The sequence below is a fragment of the Dipodomys ordii genome, unplaced genomic scaffold (genome assembly GCF_000151885.1).
Source record: "Dipodomys ordii isolate 6190 unplaced genomic scaffold, Dord_2.0 Scaffold31, whole genome shotgun sequence".
In the NCBI taxonomy this organism is placed as follows: domain Eukaryota; kingdom Metazoa; phylum Chordata; class Mammalia; order Rodentia; family Heteromyidae; genus Dipodomys; species Dipodomys ordii.
The window spans coordinates 5,748,833-5,767,575 of record NW_012267247.1 but is presented as its reverse complement, the minus strand read 5'-3'; the positions used below and the strand labels follow the sequence as shown (position 1 = coordinate 5,767,575).

At 38.6% G+C, this 18,743-nt stretch overlaps 1 protein-coding gene and 1 long non-coding RNA gene across 2 annotated transcripts in view; both read right to left on the bottom strand.

Moving 5' to 3' along the window:
- Positions 1 to 1,727: 1,727 nt before the first annotated feature.
- Positions 1,728 to 18,743, bottom strand: part of Cpd (carboxypeptidase D) — a 78,404-nt gene continuing 61,388 nt past the window's right edge. Inside the window, exons 18-21 of the mRNA XM_013016298.1 lie at positions 9,578 to 9,709; positions 8,162 to 8,347; positions 7,325 to 7,424; positions 1,728 to 5,787 (exon numbers count right to left, since the gene is read on the bottom strand). Of these exons, the coding sequence (XP_012871752.1) occupies positions 5,561 to 5,787; positions 7,325 to 7,424; positions 8,162 to 8,347; positions 9,578 to 9,709 (645 nt within the window). The 3' untranslated portion in view covers positions 1,728 to 5,560. The remainder of the gene's footprint in view (positions 5,788 to 7,324; positions 7,425 to 8,161; positions 8,348 to 9,577; positions 9,710 to 18,743) is intronic.
- Positions 12,738 to 18,430, bottom strand: LOC105985798. Its single transcript, XR_001175074.1, has 2 exons — positions 18,335 to 18,430; positions 12,738 to 16,797 (listed from the first exon to the last, which is right to left on the bottom strand). It is a non-coding gene; the product is annotated as an uncharacterized LOC105985798 (long non-coding RNA).

The following is an 18,743-nucleotide window of genomic DNA, read 5'->3' as shown; positions in this document are numbered from 1 at the left end:
GAGGTTGTAGATAGGGAGGAGATCACAGTCCGAGACCAGTCCTAGGCAAAAACTTGAGACTCTTCTTGAAAAATAACTAAAAGCAAAACAGTATGGAAATATGGCTCATGTGGTAGAGTACCTACCTGGCAGGCTTGAAACCCTGACTGCAAACCCCAGTACTGTCAAAAAACAAAAACAAAACAACCTCCCAGGGCTGGGAAGGTGGCTCAGTGGTAGAGTGCTTGCCTTGCATGCATGAGGTCCTGGGTTCAATTCCTCAGCACCACATAAGCAGAAAAAAAAGCTGGAAGTTGTGCTGTGACCCAAGTGGTAGAGTGCTAGCCTTCAGCTGAAGAGCTGAAGGACAGCGCCCAGGCCGAGTTCAGGCCCTCGACTGGACCCCCCCCCCAAATAAAACCTCCCAAAGTCAGGTGCTTATGGATCATGGCTGTAATTCTAGCTACTCAGGAGGCTAAGATCTGAGGATCATGGTTTGAAGTCATACAGGCAGGAAAGTCTCTAAGACTCATCTTCAATTAGCCACCAGAAAACTAAGTGGTAGAGTGCTAGGCTTAATTAGGTCAGGGACAGCACCCAGGCCCTGAGTTCAAACCCCATGACTGACAAAAGAATAAATAAATTAAAAAATAAAATAAAAACAAACCCCCTTCAAAGAAAAAAAATAGACAATCTATTAAACTACAAAATGCAAGAAAACTTCCAGTAACTACTCATATCTAGTTAATCTTCTTAATTAAAAAAGACCATCTGTTGAAAGATCTTTATTCATGTAGCTAACAAAAATAATTTTCTTTCAAAAGGATCAGAAGATAGGGAACAAAGGAAAATTATGCTAGTTACTATGGACACTCAATTCTGAGATGTGCTAATGTCACTTCATTTCATTCCCATATATAATCAATCCTACCAGAGATTATTCCTCACAGTATGAAACTGAGACTTGTCTACTACAAGATCACAGAAGCAGCAAATGGGAGAGCTAAGAATCAATCTCCAAGTAGCCTAAGCTCTCTCCTTTACTTACAAGCAGCTTTCTTTTCAGAGGAAACAAACACAACTGAAGTATAGCTTATTTCCATTTCTATTTCTCAAAATGTGTGCTTTGAGTTAGTTCCTAGTTATCAAAGCCCATGTTTCCTATACAACTTTGCTTTCCCAGTCCTTATTAGAGTAGCAATATCTACCAATTGTTATAAATGACAAGGGGTTTACTGAACTCATCGTCACTGGGCCTGAAGGTGCCAGGGCACATTATTCTAACTGGGCTTCACTAGAAAAAGGATTACAAATTGTTGTTGTTGTTGCTGGAACTGAATTTTAAATTCAGGACCTTGAAGTTTCTAGAAAGGCATTCTACTACTTGAGCCATACTAGCAGCTCCCAAATGGGTAATAAACCATTCAACCTTTCTTGATCCTGAAGAGAGGGCACAGAGAGACAGGAAATGGCTGAGTATTAAATGCTGGGTTGCTATTGGTTATGGCATCATGGTGGAATTATTGAATATTTATCATTGCAGATGAGCTTTATGACCCAGCTTATTCCGAAACAAAACCTGTTTTGTGGGTTGGTTTCTGAACTTACCCAGAGACAGAAACATTCTTATAGGTGACAACCTGTATAACTAGTACTGGGAGAAAAGTGAAATATAAAGTTAAAATTAGAACAATAACTTTCCCTGGTCTATTGCTTTTCAAAAATGATTAAGACAAAACACAAAGAAAGACAAACATCATAAAATAACTTTTATACAGGATTAGATCTGTTTACATATAAAAAAAACCAGAAAGGACCTCATTACAGTTAGAGTTCACATAAATTACAGAGATTGATTTCTTTAAGCTATTCAACTTCATTTAAAGTCCTTTTATTTATTTATTTTTTATTTTGAAGGCACAGTGCATAAACTAAAGCAAAAGTTGAAGCACTTCAGATGAGTGGGAATTGGGCATGTCATGTAAGTAGCTATAGATAGTTCTGGAGTGGGACATTTTTCATTCTGAAAAGAATGGAGAGGTGAAAAGAAAATGTCTAAAAATAGCATGATGTCATGCCTGTAGAAAATCTGCAGTATGGCCACACAGATGTTGCTAGCACACTTGTGTTATGCCATTTATAAAAGTCATAAGCATACACATTTACATAATATTTAATTCAAATTGCCTTAAAATGATAACCTACTTTCAAATTTCCTAACATATTCCATCTAATCAAAATCAACCAGAAAATATCCTGAAAATCAAGTAGAATTGATGAGTTACCACCAAAAATAGGAGAATTGGGTGTTGGGAGAGATTGCTTCATGAACTAGAAATTCAAGTTTGTTGACACTAATCAAGGACTCTAATCATCTCCTCCCCAAATCTGCTTTAACTAAAAGCCCTGATAGTTGCTGGATAGAAAATCATGGAACATCAAACATAAGTGGGGTTTTTAGTAAAATACAGGGGAAATGCCGAGTTGCTACTGCTAAAACAATTTCACCAGGGAACTGTAATACAGGGCACTATTAGAGCATTCATAGACAGGAAGCTTTTAATACAGCAAGGATAAAACCAGGCACAAGTGCATTTATGTTAACCAAAAAATAAGCTTACTTAATGCTGAGAATAAATGGAAATGGAGGTCAGGTCATGGTAACTGAGTAACCTGGGGCTAGCTCAGAAACGCAGTAAGTTCAGACACACACACTTATCTTTTATTAATTTGTCAACTCATAATTCATTTTAAGTTCAATATTCACTAATTCAGTTATTCAGATGAAAATCACCAAAGATTAACCATTCAATTACACTGAGCCAAAAATGTAAAGTTTCCTTTTTATGACAAAGTCCCAAAGCGAATTCCCTGTGGTAAGAATTTCATGCATTTCTCAACTAGATGGGGTCTCACTCACTACCGAAGAGTTCTGCCAAGTACATGGAAACCCAACAGCTTTTTCCTCCTGATAACTTGGACTCATTTTACTTAACTATATGATAAGTATGAGTACATTTTACACAGGCAGACACTTTGAACATGACTTCCTCAATCACTTTACTTTTATTGATTAAGGAGCTGGGAAGGAAGAAGGCTTACAAACTGATCACTAGGACAAAACCATGCCTTGTGAGTAAAGAAGGGCACAAGTGAGATTTGAGCCAATTTCTTAATACTGTGATACTTAATGTGCCTCTGTGACTCCAGGGGAATGGCATGTCTAGGAGAAATACTGAAGAAATGCATTCCCCAAGCCCATATGGCTTCAATGCCTTCTGCTGTTCATATATTCTAATATTACACTAGATTCACAAATAAAAGACAGAGCAGGGCTGAAAACACAGTCTTAGTAGTCACAGATCCTGTACATTCATGTTGATAAGCCCCCAAAAAGGCCTTGTTTCTTTGCTAAATGCATTATTTAGAAATTTATTAAAGTTTGAAGACTTAATCTCAGGATTTGGTTTCCATTTCAAGAATAAATACTAAAAGAACTATGTTCATCTCTAAAATGAAAAGTTTTATATATACTTAAAAGGCCTGGCCTTTTAAAATGTATATTAAAGATGCATTTAATTTGAGACAGAAGTAAATATGAAGGTATCCTTTAGTGAAGGCCAATGCTAATAAAGCCAAGGCTGTCCCAGCAGGTTGGTTTCATTTTTAGGTGCAATGTCCCAAGCAGGGCCAGCAACTTGTAGGACTCCTGTTGGTTTTCTGACTTTGCCCTCTTAAAAATAAAGCAATACCCCCTTTACTTACAGAAAACAAAGTGTTATTAGAAGAAATCAAATTATGTATATTTCATTCATTATTAGCATCCCACAAACTCTGTGTGTATATGGGATGTGAGTGAAAGTGGTGAAATTTGGGGTTACTAATGCCAGGATCAGTACTAGAATGGCTCAACCTTAAGCCACCCAAACTTATCACAGATATTTGCTGACACACATCATGTCCTCATTATGCTTCCTAAAAAGATCTCTATTGTCTAAAGCCACGTTGGATTCATTCCTCATAAAAACCCGGTGGAATGACCTAGGTGAATTGAGCAAACCCCTCCACATGAAGGCTTTGGGATAAATGATACATTAATAGATATGAATACAGTTTGAAAGAATAAGAGCTAGTTTTTTTATCCCCTGATTTAGTACAAATTCAGCAGCAACTTGACCATTAACACATTCAAAGGTATTAAACCATTACATCATTGATAAGACTCATACTTAACAAAAGTATCATTTCCACTGAATAGCATGAGATGGACACAGTCAAATGCATATCTTTCAGGTCTTGACCTGATGGGCAGTGAAGATGATACTTACACACCACAGTATTATATCACACACAATCCTTAGTTTACATTTTTTTAAGTGGGGAAAGCCATATTTAAAGGCTTTCAACTGAACTTTTAACAAAACTGGCTGTTCAGAAAAAAAGACAGTGTCAAATGAAACTGTAGGTCAAAGAACCCAATCACTTGCAGAGGCCTGCCAGGAACAACACTGGTGACACTAGTTCACTAATGGTATGCTTTAAGGGCGAAGGCTGGGGCTGGAGCACGGACTATAGATACTGTATGTTCAGATGTGCAGGTAGGTTCATCCACACTTCCAGATATGTTCAGTAGAATTCAGAACTTGTAGATGGCTAGGTCATCTGAAAACCATAAGTGTATAACATAGAAAAAGGCTTGAATTTAGGAACTACTGAAGAATTAGGCATTCCTAGAATCAACTAGCGCTTCACAGATAAAAGCAGCAGCACCTGTGGGTTTTTACCAAGTTAAAAGATAGGCAATGAGAGTTTCAGCTTTTGCTAGTATCTCCCTCTCACCTCCATTCAAGGGGACGTTTAGATCTTCCACAGTCAATGAGATCTCCCTTAAAATGAGGAGATTTAGAACTTTGCCAAACCTTACAAGAGAGGTAGTGAAATCCTGCTAGCCCACCTGTTCTGATCTAGCCTGGAAACAGGTAGAAAGACAAATTCGGAAGCCCATTTATTCATTTTCTTATGTCATACATGTTTGAAAATCATTCAGCCTCCATTAAACCTGAATAAGAGAAACTCCAGCTATTTGATAACTAGAGAAGAGTACTCCTCAGTAGGTTGAGAAAAACCTTGAGTATTTAAAGCTTTATGTCAGAGTCTGACTGCTGTCCCTGCCTTAATATATCTAGATTCTTTTGGCCTTAAAAATAAAGGAAAACAAAAGAAGAAAAACCAAAGCCACTAGTAAAATACCTGATGTGCAAAATACAACATCCACTAGTTGGCTTTATGCTGTTGTTATATAAGCTCCAAATAGCTCATCTTAAAGTAAAACAAAAAACAGATTGGTTGTCTCATCTCTGCTGCATAAATAGAAATCAGATTTTTTTAAAAAAGGTTAAGAGTACTTGAAAGAAGGGAAGTTCAAAACTGCCAGCAAAATTCACAAAGGATATAAATTTAGCAAGGTAACTTCCCAAAGCTTTTTGAAGAAGCAAGACAGTCTCTTCTTAATGCAGAGTCTCCCAAGAGGAACTGTCATTTTGCTTGGTACTTATGCTGGGAGATATGCAAAGTGTATTTTTCAATGTTTGCTAGAATATAATGTTTCCTCTTCTGTGTCTGTTTCATCCTGAAACTCATGGCTGAGGAGGGACTTCTTGGAACCAGTTGACATCATGCGAATTTCATCTTCATACTCATCATGATGTTGTCTGAGCCGATGGAAGCCATCTTTGTGTCTGTTAGACTTGATTGAGCAGATGCACCAGATAATGCAAGCTGTTAGGATCAATGCTGACATGGTGGCACCTGCCCAACAACAACAATTATGTGAGTATTATGCTTTTAGGATACAAACAAGTGCTTTTACAGCTTTGGATGTACCTCCATGGTAGAGCATTTGCCATCCTAGGTTCAATTTTCAGTACCCTGCCTACCAAACAACCTATTATTATTACAGGTGGCCTCACACCTGTAATCCTAGCAACTCAAGAGGCTGAGATCTGGAGGATCAAAGTTCTAAGCCAGCCCACACAGGAAAACCTGAAAGACTCTACCTCCAATTAACCATCAAAATGCCAGACAGGAGGCAGAGTAGAGTGCCAGTCATGAATAAGCAAGTTTGGTGAGAGCACACTGCCCTGGGTTCAAGCTATAGTACTAGCACAATGAAACTAAACTAAATAAAGAAAATCAAGGCTCACATCTTTAGGCAATTAATGTTTCTAGTACCCAGAAATGGTATTTATCTTACTTTCCCAGATCTTTCTTTTTGCATGGGTATTTCCTATTTTACCACAGTGAAATTATAGTATCTGTATTTCTGTAACCTGGGATTTTTGTTGTTATTTTGCACTGGGGAACAAACCCAGGACCTTGTACATACTAGGCAAGTGCTCTATCACTGAGCTATATTTTCAACTCTAAAACTTGCTTTTTAATCAATCAGTGACTTCTACTTTTTCTTTTCAGTAATTTTCTATTTCATCAAAAAGCCCTGTTTTACTTTTAACTTATACAAAAAAATTCTAAAACAAAAGTTTTAGAATCATCATCATCATCACCATCATCATCAAAATAGCAATTAACCTCAAAATACATATTGTGTGGCATAGCTAGATTTAAATGATGGCTGAATCCATTAAGTTCTTCACACTTTATCTGGTTCAACCAAGCAGACACAATCCAAAAGTACAGCATTCCTCACCCTGCAAACTTTCATTAATTCAAACCATGGCACAAATTGACCCTGGAAGAAACCAAACATTTCCTTTTTCCTGGATTCTGGAAAACCAGAATACAAATCAAACTCTAAGGAACCTGTACGATCTTAATCTAAAGCAAACTATTCCTCAGATACCAACTCTTCATTACGATCTACTATGTTTTGTGATGCCTCTAGGCTCTGGGGGTGCAGATCAACTCCTTGTTGCCCTCAGATTATGTTTTAGTGGGAGACATTAAATTTGAATAAATAAGCGAAAAAATATATAAATAATATTGTGACGGGGGTATTGATGGGGTGCTGAGTTAGCTACGCCTCCCTGGAGAGGTAAATTTAGTACAGACTGCACAGGTGAGGTAGCGAGAAGAGTGGCTCAGGACAACTATGTTTAGATAAGGAAGCATTAGGAAAAATAGCAACTAGCTGTGATTATGAAGGTGAGTCACACCCAGAAGTGAAATGACAAGACTGGTTTTAGGAAGTGGTGCTGTGGCTCAAGAGGTAGAGTGCTAGCCTTAAGCAAAAGAAGCTCAGGGACAGGGCCTAGTCCAGAGTTCAAGCCCCAGGATAGGGGGAAAAAGACATTTTAATTTCATATACTAAAAATGAAATATTCGTTACCTGATACAGTTACCACAAGCTCCCGGGGCAAACCAAATATCCGGTTATCTGTGTCAAACACTATTACCACAGAGCTAGCTGCATCATGATGCACAAAGACCTAGAAGGATAAAGTCCAAGAATTAGCACAAGTCTGTATTATAGCCTTGGAGCATTAAAGGTGCAGGGGCTGCAGAGCAAACCAAGAAGGTGATTTGTTGTCTTCTAAAGAATACAAAATGCTAGGGCTGGGAAGGTGGCTCAGTGGTAGATTGCTTGCCTTGCATCCCTGAGGCCCTGGGTTCGATTCCTCAGCACCACATAAGCAAAAAAGAAAAAAGCCGGAAGTGGTGCTGTGGCTCAAGTGGTAGAATACTAGCCTTGAGATGAAGAGCTGAGGGACAGCGCCCAGGCCCAGAGTTCAGGCCCCACGACCAGAACCCCCCCCCCCCAAAAAAAGAAGAAAAAATGCTATAAAAATTTGACAGAAAGGGCTGGGAAGGTGGCTCAGTGGTAGAGTGCTTGCCTTGCATGCATGAGACCCTGGGTTCGATTCTTCAGCACCACATAAGCAGAAAAAGCCAGAAATGGTGCTGTAGCTCAAGTGGTAGAGGGCTAACCTTGAGCTGAAGAGCTGAGGGACAGTGCCCAGGCCCAGAGTTCAGGCCCACAACTGACAAAAAAAAAAAAAAATCGACAGAAAGATATCATTTGGCAACCAAAGGTAATAGCATAGTATAATCAAGAGGTGCTAGTTTTCTTTATTCCCCTCATGCTTGCTAACAGGAGTTTTTAAGTAAGATAGGAATATTACTGAGAATAAGAATCTACAAACTACCACTCCATTTGAGTTCACACCTGTGAATGCTGTTGCTGGTACCCATCAGCGATGGCATTGATGTTATGGACACCTGGAGCTAGCAGTACATGGAAGTACCCTCCTTCTTTTGTATGGACTTTTATTCCTTCATTGAGCACAATGATTGCTTTTGAGATTGGCTTTCCAGTCTTATCTTTAACAAATCCATGAACTCCCTTGTGAACCTGAAAATAATGTTTAAAATACAATTTTATGTTTTTTATAATGTCAAGTATTCTAAGGACAATAGCTTGAGGTATGATCAAAAATGAATAGTATGCACACACATCTTGTCAGATATAGTGGTGCACATTTGTAATGCCAGCTACTTGGAAGACTGAGGTAGAAAGATTGTGAGTTCAAGTCCAGACCCTGTCTGAAAGAAGAAAGACAGAAAGGAAAAAAAGGAAGGAGAGGAGAGGAAAGGAGAGGAAAAAGGGAATGGGAAAGGAAGAAAGGGGAGGGGAAGGGTAGGAAAGGGAGGTGAGAAGAAGGGAGACCAGCCAGCAAAGCCAAGCCTGGGGATATGGTTTAGTGGTACAATGCTTGTGTAGTATGTGTTTCATACCTGCTATCAAAAAAAACCAAACCAAACCAAAACAAAAAAAACAGCAACAAGAAAACCCAAACTCCAATCAACACTGAAAGTCTCATTTATTCCTTCTTCCCAACTGATCCTGATCATATTTGTGACTCATCCAATACTTCATAGTCACAGAGATGGAGAAAAGAAAGAATAGTATGAAAGTGAAAATGTAAAGCATTAGAACCTGATCTTCAAGTCAAGAGTGTTGGCTCATAACTATAATTCCAGTTTCTCCATAGGCAGAGATCAGGAGGATAACAGTTGGAGGCCAACCAGTAAAAAAAGTTAGTGAGACACCTTCCATCTCATAAAACAAGAGGGATGTGGTGGTAGCATACACCTATAATCCCACCTGCTCAGGAAACATATGTAGGAAGTTTGAGGTCTGAAACGAGCCTTGAGAAAAAAAGCAAGAGACTCTACCTGGAAAACTAAAAGGTAAAAGAGCCCCCACCTACAGGCAGCAAGCATAAGACCTTGCGTTCAAATCCCAGTACCAGAACCTAATCCTTGAATGCCTAGAATGACTTCCTTCCCACCATGTACACTGACTCCAGTAACTCTGGGTGATCTTCAGCTTGAGGAACGTGCAATATCTCACAAGGTCAAACAATAGCAGACTCCAGGTGTATGAATGCCTGGTGTCTATTTTGGTGAGAAAATGAACAAATACTTTTTCTTATATATGGTCAAAATAAATAATACAAATTTTTGGCAAAAGATGATGATAATGTTCTGACAAAGTTTTCTGATGAATATACTCCTGTGATACAGCCTAGCATTGTGCAAGACCTAGGTTTGAAGCCCAGTACTAGGAAAAAATACTTACCTCCACCAACATGCTAAGAAGAGAGCGTTTGTTTTCTGCCCACAGGGAAGGGAGTTGAGCTGCACTAGGAAAGTAGCAGCAGCTTGTGTATATGGTGATTTCTGGGCAATGGCCATAGGTGACACTATAATCCTGGAACATAAAGTTCAAAATCAAATATAGGAAAATGGATAAGCAAAAGTGAGAATGAAGCTTTATACAACAACAAAAAATAGTTTAAAGAAAAGCTGGGTAATGTAAACAAAGAATCTGAAACTCATTTTTACAGCAAATATAAATATACATCAGCATCCTCCCAGACTTCTTCTCCAGACTCTTCCAAAACCAGTCTCTCCAAATCAGTCTAAGCCACTATTAAGAGATTATTTTTTTCCCTTAGTATTGTTCAAATCATGTCAGTGTATGTGCTTGCTCAAAACCTTCAGTGGCTTCCCATTTCTTACTAAAACATAGCGTTCAAGGACCTAAACTCTTTTTTCCTTTTCTCCATTGTCCCATAGTCTGACTAAACAACACTGTATTGACCTCTGCCCATGTGCTTCCTCTTTCTGGAATGACTTGTATTACCATCTGTTTCCCAGTGCGATCTCCTCAATAGGGGGAAGGTTGCATCGCTGACTAGGTTTAATCTTTCCTGACTCTTAATTTTTCATGACATGGTATAAGTAGCTGTCTTCTATATGAAATTATTTCTGTAACAGTTATTCAGTTCAATACTGTCATTAATATAACAAAGTGCCTCCAACATGGAAAGTTTTTAGTAAATAAAGAAGAGAAAACAGAGATGGAAATGAAGTTAGTTTTCTGGCTGTACATGCGAATGGAATGATCAGCTAATCACTTGAATTGGAAAGGTAGGGACAATCAACAAAAATGCTGTCTGAAAGGAATTAGCAGCTGGGCAGGCACCGGTGGCTCACACCTATAATCCTAGCTACTCAGGAAGTTGAGATCTAAGGATCATGGTTCAAAGCTAGCCCGGGCCAAAAAGTGTGTAAGACTCTATCTCCTATTAACCACCCAAAAAGCCAGAAGTGGCACTGAGGCTCAAGTGGTAGAGCAGGTGCCCAGGCCCAGAGTTAAAGCCCTATGACTGACAAAAAAGAAAAATTAACGACTATCTAAATAAATGGAAAGACATAGTCTATGTGCAGGAAGACAATATTGTAGGGGTGATCTATGGATTGAAGGCGACCCCTAACAAAATTCTAATAGTCTGTTTGGGTTGCAGGGGGGGAGGAGGCAGGGGAGCTAATCTTCAGATTCAATGGAATTGTAAAGAGCTCTGAATAATCAAAACAATCTTTCCTTCTTTCTTTCTTTCCTTCCTTCTTCTTTCTTTGTCAGCTGTGGGGCTTGAACTCTAGGTCTGAGTGCTGACCCTGAGCTCTTCAGTTCAAGATGGGCACTTTACCACAGCACCAATTGTGGTTTTCTGGTGGTTAACTGAAGGTAAGAGTCTCATGAATTTTCCTGCCCAGGCTGGCTATGAATTGTGATCCTCAGATCTCAGCCTCCTAAGTAGTTAGGATTACAGGCTTAAGCCACCAGTATCTGGTTCAAAATAATCTTTAAAAGCAACAAAATTGAAAGACATATGCTTCCTGACTTTAAAAATGACTATAGGGGCTGGGAAGGTGGCTCAGTGGTAGAGTGCTTGCCTTGCGTGCATGAGGCCCTGGGTTCCATTCCTCAGCACCACATAAGCAGAAAAAAAAGCTGGAAGTTGTGCTGTGACCCAAGTGGTAGAGTGCTAGCCTTCAGCTGAAGAGCTGAAGGACAGCGCCCAGGCCGAGTTCAGGCCCTCGACTGGACCCCCCCCCCAAATAAAACCTCCCAAAGTCAGGTGCTTATGGATCATGGCTGTAATTCTAGCTACTCAGGAGGCTAAGATCTGAGGATCATGGTTTGAAGTCATACAGGCAGGAAAGTCTCTAAGACTCATCTTCAATTAGCCACCAGAAAACTAAGTGGTAGAGTGCTAGGCTTAATTAGGTCAGGGACAGCACCCAGGCCCTGAGTTCAAACCCCATGACTGACAAAAGAATAAATAAATTAAAAAATAAAATAAAAACAAACCCCCTTCAAAGAAAAAAAATAGACAATCTATTAAACTACAAAATGCAAGAAAACTTCCAGTAACTACTCATATCTAGTTAATCTTCTTAATTAAAAAAGACCATCTGTTGAAAGATCTTTATTCATGTAGCTAACAAAAATAATTTTCTTTCAAAAGGATCAGAAGATAGGGAACAAAGGAAAATTATGCTAGTTACTATGGACACTCAATTCTGAGATGTGCTAATGTCACTTCATTTCATTCCCATATATAATCAATCCTACCAGAGATTATTCCTCACAGTATGAAACTGAGACTTGTCTACTACAAGATCACAGAAGCAGCAAATGGGAGAGCTAAGAATCAATCTCCAAGTAGCCTAAGCTCTCTCCTTTACTTACAAGCAGCTTTCTTTTCAGAGGAAACAAACACAACTGAAGTATAGCTTATTTCCATTTCTATTTCTCAAAATGTGTGCTTTGAGTTAGTTCCTAGTTATCAAAGCCCATGTTTCCTATACAACTTTGCTTTCCCAGTCCTTATTAGAGTAGCAATATCTACCAATTGTTATAAATGACAAGGGGTTTACTGAACTCATCGTCACTGGGCCTGAAGGTGCCAGGGCACATTATTCTAACTGGGCTTCACTAGAAAAAGGATTACAAATTGTTGTTGTTGTTGCTGGAACTGAATTTTAAATTCAGGACCTTGAAGTTTCTAGAAAGGCATTCTACTACTTGAGCCATACTAGCAGCTCCCAAATGGGTAATAAACCATTCAACCTTTCTTGATCCTGAAGAGAGGGCACAGAGAGACAGGAAATGGCTGAGTATTAAATGCTGGGTTGCTATTGGTTATGGCATCATGGTGGAATTATTGAATATTTATCATTGCAGATGAGCTTTATGACCCAGCTTATTCCGAAACAAAACCTGTTTTGTGGGTTGGTTTCTGAACTTACCCAGAGACAGAAACATTCTTATAGGTGACAACCTGTATAACTAGTACTGGGAGAAAAGTGAAATATAAAGTTAAAATTAGAACAATAACTTTCCCTGGTCTATTGCTTTTCAAAAATGATTAAGACAAAACACAAAGAAAGACAAACATCATAAAATAACTTTTATACAGGATTAGATCTGTTTACATATAAAAAAAACCAGAAAGGACCTCATTACAGTTAGAGTTCACATAAATTACAGAGATTGATTTCTTTAAGCTATTCAACTTCATTTAAAGTCCTTTTATTTATTTATTTTTTATTTTGAAGGCACAGTGCATAAACTAAAGCAAAAGTTGAAGCACTTCAGATGAGTGGGAATTGGGCATGTCATGTAAGTAGCTATAGATAGTTCTGGAGTGGGACATTTTTCATTCTGAAAAGAATGGAGAGGTGAAAAGAAAATGTCTAAAAATAGCATGATGTCATGCCTGTAGAAAATCTGCAGTATGGCCACACAGATGTTGCTAGCACACTTGTGTTATGCCATTTATAAAAGTCATAAGCATACACATTTACATAATATTTAATTCAAATTGCCTTAAAATGATAACCTACTTTCAAATTTCCTAACATATTCCATCTAATCAAAATCAACCAGAAAATATCCTGAAAATCAAGTAGAATTGATGAGTTACCACCAAAAATAGGAGAATTGGGTGTTGGGAGAGATTGCTTCATGAACTAGAAATTCAAGTTTGTTGACACTAATCAAGGACTCTAATCATCTCCTCCCCAAATCTGCTTTAACTAAAAGCCCTGATAGTTGCTGGATAGAAAATCATGGAACATCAAACATAAGTGGGGTTTTTAGTAAAATACAGGGGAAATGCCGAGTTGCTACTGCTAAAACAATTTCACCAGGGAACTGTAATACAGGGCACTATTAGAGCATTCATAGACAGGAAGCTTTTAATACAGCAAGGATAAAACCAGGCACAAGTGCATTTATGTTAACCAAAAAATAAGCTTACTTAATGCTGAGAATAAATGGAAATGGAGGTCAGGTCATGGTAACTGAGTAACCTGGGGCTAGCTCAGAAACGCAGTAAGTTCAGACACACACACTTATCTTTTATTAATTTGTCAACTCATAATTCATTTTAAGTTCAATATTCACTAATTCAGTTATTCAGATGAAAATCACCAAAGATTAACCATTCAATTACACTGAGCCAAAAATGTAAAGTTTCCTTTTTATGACAAAGTCCCAAAGCGAATTCCCTGTGGTAAGAATTTCATGCATTTCTCAACTAGATGGGGTCTCACTCACTACCGAAGAGTTCTGCCAAGTACATGGAAACCCAACAGCTTTTTCCTCCTGATAACTTGGACTCATTTTACTTAACTATATGATAAGTATGAGTACATTTTACACAGGCAGACACTTTGAACATGACTTCCTCAATCACTTTACTTTTATTGATTAAGGAGCTGGGAAGGAAGAAGGCTTACAAACTGATCACTAGGACAAAACCATGCCTTGTGAGTAAAGAAGGGCACAAGTGAGATTTGAGCCAATTTCTTAATACTGTGATACTTAATGTGCCTCTGTGACTCCAGGGGAATGGCATGTCTAGGAGAAATACTGAAGAAATGCATTCCCCAAGCCCATATGGCTTCAATGCCTTCTGCTGTTCATATATTCTAATATTACACTAGATTCACAAATAAAAGACAGAGCAGGGCTGAAAACACAGTCTTAGTAGTCACAGATCCTGTACATTCATGTTGATAAGCCCCCAAAAAGGCCTTGTTTCTTTGCTAAATGCATTATTTAGAAATTTATTAAAGTTTGAAGACTTAATCTCAGGATTTGGTTTCCATTTCAAGAATAAATACTAAAAGAACTATGTTCATCTCTAAAATGAAAAGTTTTATATATACTTAAAAGGCCTGGCCTTTTAAAATGTATATTAAAGATGCATTTAATTTGAGACAGAAGTAAATATGAAGGTATCCTTTAGTGAAGGCCAATGCTAATAAAGCCAAGGCTGTCCCAGCAGGTTGGTTTCATTTTTAGGTGCAATGTCCCAAGCAGGGCCAGCAACTTGTAGGACTCCTGTTGGTTTTCTGACTTTGCCCTCTTAAAAATAAAGCAATACCCCCTTTACTTACAGAAAACAAAGTGTTATTAGAAGAAATCAAATTATGTATATTTCATTCATTATTAGCATCCCACAAACTCTGTGTGTATATGGGATGTGAGTGAAAGTGGTGAAATTTGGGGTTACTAATGCCAGGATCAGTACTAGAATGGCTCAACCTTAAGCCACCCAAACTTATCACAGATATTTGCTGACACACATCATGTCCTCATTATGCTTCCTAAAAAGATCTCTATTGTCTAAAGCCACGTTGGATTCATTCCTCATAAAAACCCGGTGGAATGACCTAGGTGAATTGAGCAAACCCCTCCACATGAAGGCTTTGGGATAAATGATACATTAATAGATATGAATACAGTTTGAAAGAATAAGAGCTAGTTTTTTTATCCCCTGATTTAGTACAAATTCAGCAGCAACTTGACCATTAACACATTCAAAGGTATTAAACCATTACATCATTGATAAGACTCATACTTAACAAAAGTATCATTTCCACTGAATAGCATGAGATGGACACAGTCAAATGCATATCTTTCAGGTCTTGACCTGATGGGCAGTGAAGATGATACTTACACACCACAGTATTATATCACACACAATCCTTAGTTTACATTTTTTTAAGTGGGGAAAGCCATATTTAAAGGCTTTCAACTGAACTTTTAACAAAACTGGCTGTTCAGAAAAAAAGACAGTGTCAAATGAAACTGTAGGTCAAAGAACCCAATCACTTGCAGAGGCCTGCCAGGAACAACACTGGTGACACTAGTTCACTAATGGTATGCTTTAAGGGCGAAGGCTGGGGCTGGAGCACGGACTATAGATACTGTATGTTCAGATGTGCAGGTAGGTTCATCCACACTTCCAGATATGTTCAGTAGAATTCAGAACTTGTAGATGGCTAGGTCATCTGAAAACCATAAGTGTATAACATAGAAAAAGGCTTGAATTTAGGAACTACTGAAGAATTAGGCATTCCTAGAATCAACTAGCGCTTCACAGATAAAAGCAGCAGCACCTGTGGGTTTTTACCAAGTTAAAAGATAGGCAATGAGAGTTTCAGCTTTTGCTAGTATCTCCCTCTCACCTCCATTCAAGGGGACGTTTAGATCTTCCACAGTCAATGAGATCTCCCTTAAAATGAGGAGATTTAGAACTTTGCCAAACCTTACAAGAGAGGTAGTGAAATCCTGCTAGCCCACCTGTTCTGATCTAGCCTGGAAACAGGTAGAAAGACAAATTCGGAAGCCCATTTATTCATTTTCTTATGTCATACATGTTTGAAAATCATTCAGCCTCCATTAAACCTGAATAAGAGAAACTCCAGCTATTTGATAACTAGAGAAGAGTACTCCTCAGTAGGTTGAGAAAAACCTTGAGTATTTAAAGCTTTATGTCAGAGTCTGACTGCTGTCCCTGCCTTAATATATCTAGATTCTTTTGGCCTTAAAAATAAAGGAAAACAAAAGAAGAAAAACCAAAGCCACTAGTAAAATACCTGATGTGCAAAATACAACATCCACTAGTTGGCTTTATGCTGTTGTTATATAAGCTCCAAATAGCTCATCTTAAAGTAAAACAAAAAACAGATTGGTTGTCTCATCTCTGCTGCATAAATAGAAATCAGATTTTTTTAAAAAAGGTTAAGAGTACTTGAAAGAAGGGAAGTTCAAAACTGCCAGCAAAATTCACAAAGGATATAAATTTAGCAAGGTAACTTCCCAAAGCTTTTTGAAGAAGCAAGACAGTCTCTTCTTAATGCAGAGTCTCCCAAGAGGAACTGTCATTTTGCTTGGTACTTATGCTGGGAGATATGCAAAGTGTATTTTTCAATGTTTGCTAGAATATAATGTTTCCTCTTCTGTGTCTGTTTCATCCTGAAACTCATGGCTGAGGAGGGACTTCTTGGAACCAGTTGACATCATGCGAATTTCATCTTCATACTCATCATGATGTTGTCTGAGCCGATGGAAGCCATCTTTGTGTCTGTTAGACTTGATTGAGCAGATGCACCAGATAATGCAAGCTGTTAGGATCAATGCTGACATGGTGGCACCTGCCCAACAACAACAATTATGTGAGTATTATGCTTTTAGGATACAAACAAGTGCTTTTACAGCTTTGGATGTACCTCCATGGTAGAGCATTTGCCATCCTAGGTTCAATTTTCAGTACCCTGCCTACCAAACAACCTATTATTATTACAGGTGGCCTCACACCTGTAATCCTAGCAACTCAAGAGGCTGAGATCTGGAGGATCAAAGTTCTAAGCCAGCCCACACAGGAAAACCTGAAAGACTCTACCTCCAATTAACCATCAAAATGCCAGACAGGAGGCAGAGTAGAGTGCCAGTCATGAATAAGCAAGTTTGGTGAGAGCACACTGCCCTGGGTTCAAGCTATAGTACTAGCACAATGAAACTAAACTAAATAAAGAAAATCAAGGCTCACATCTTTAGGCAATTAATGTTTCTAGTACCCAGAAATGGTATTTATCTTACTTTCCCAGATCTTTCTTTTTGCATGGGTATTTCCTATTTTACCACAGTGAAATTATAGTATCTGTATTTCTGTAACCTGGGATTTTTGTTGTTATTTTGCACTGGGGAACAAACCCAGGACCTTGTACATACTAGGCAAGTGCTCTATCACTGAGCTATATTTTCAACTCTAAAACTTGCTTTTTAATCAATCAGTGACTTCTACTTTTTCTTTTCAGTAATTTTCTATTTCATCAAAAAGCCCTGTTTTACTTTTAACTTATACAAAAAAATTCTAAAACAAAAGTTTTAGAATCATCATCATCATCACCATCATCATCAAAATAGCAATTAACCTCAAAATACATATTGTGTGGCATAGCTAGATTTAAATGATGGCTGAATCCATTAAGTTCTTCACACTTTATCTGGTTCAACCAAGCAGACACAATCCAAAAGTACAGCATTCCTCACCCTGCAAACTTTCATTAATTCAAACCATGGCACAAATTGACCCTGGAAGAAACCAAACATTTCCTTTTTCCTGGATTCTGGAAAACCAGAATACAAATCAAACTCTAAGGAACCTGTACGATCTTAATCTAAAGCAAACTATTCCTCAGATACCAACTCTTCATTACGATCTACTATGTTTTGTGATGCCTCTAGGCTCTGGGGGTGCAGATCAACTCCTTGTTGCCCTCAGATTATGTTTTAGTGGGAGACATTAAATTTGAATAAATAAGCGAAAAAATATATAAATAATATTGTGACGGGGGTATTGATGGGGTGCTGAGTTAGCTACGCCTCCCTGGAGAGGTAAATTTAGTACAGACTGCACAGGTGAGGTAGCGAGAAGAGTGGCTCAGGACAACTATGTTTAGATAAGGAAGCATTAGGAAAAATAGCAACTAGCTGTGATTATGAAGGTGAGTCACACCCAGAAGTGAAATGACAAGACTGGTTTTAGGAAGTGGTGCTGTGGCTCAAGAGGTAGAGTGCTAGCCTTAAGCAAAAGAAGCTCAGGGACAGGGCCTAGTCCAGAGTTCAAGCCCCAGGATAGGGGGAAAAAGACATTTTAATTTCATATACTAAAAATGAAATATTCGTTACCTGATACAGTTACCACAAGCTCCCGGGGCAAACCAAATATCCGGTTATCTGTGTCAAACACTATTACCACAGAGCTAGCTGCATCATGATGCACAAAGACCTAGAAGGATAAAGTCCAAGAATTAGCACAAGTCTGTATTATAGCCTTGGAGCATTAAAGGTGCAGGGGCTGCAGAGCAAACCAAGAAGGTGATTTGTTGTCTTCTAAAGAATACAAAATGCTAGGGCTGGGAAGGTGGCTCAGTGGTAGATTGCTTGCCTTGCATCCCTGAGGCCCTGGGTTCGATTCCTCAGCACCACATAAGCAAAAAAGAAAAAAGCCGGAAGTGGTGCTGTGGCTCAAGTGGTAGAATACTAGCCTTGAGATGAAGAGCTGAGGGACAGCGCCCAGGCCCAGAGTTCAGGCCCC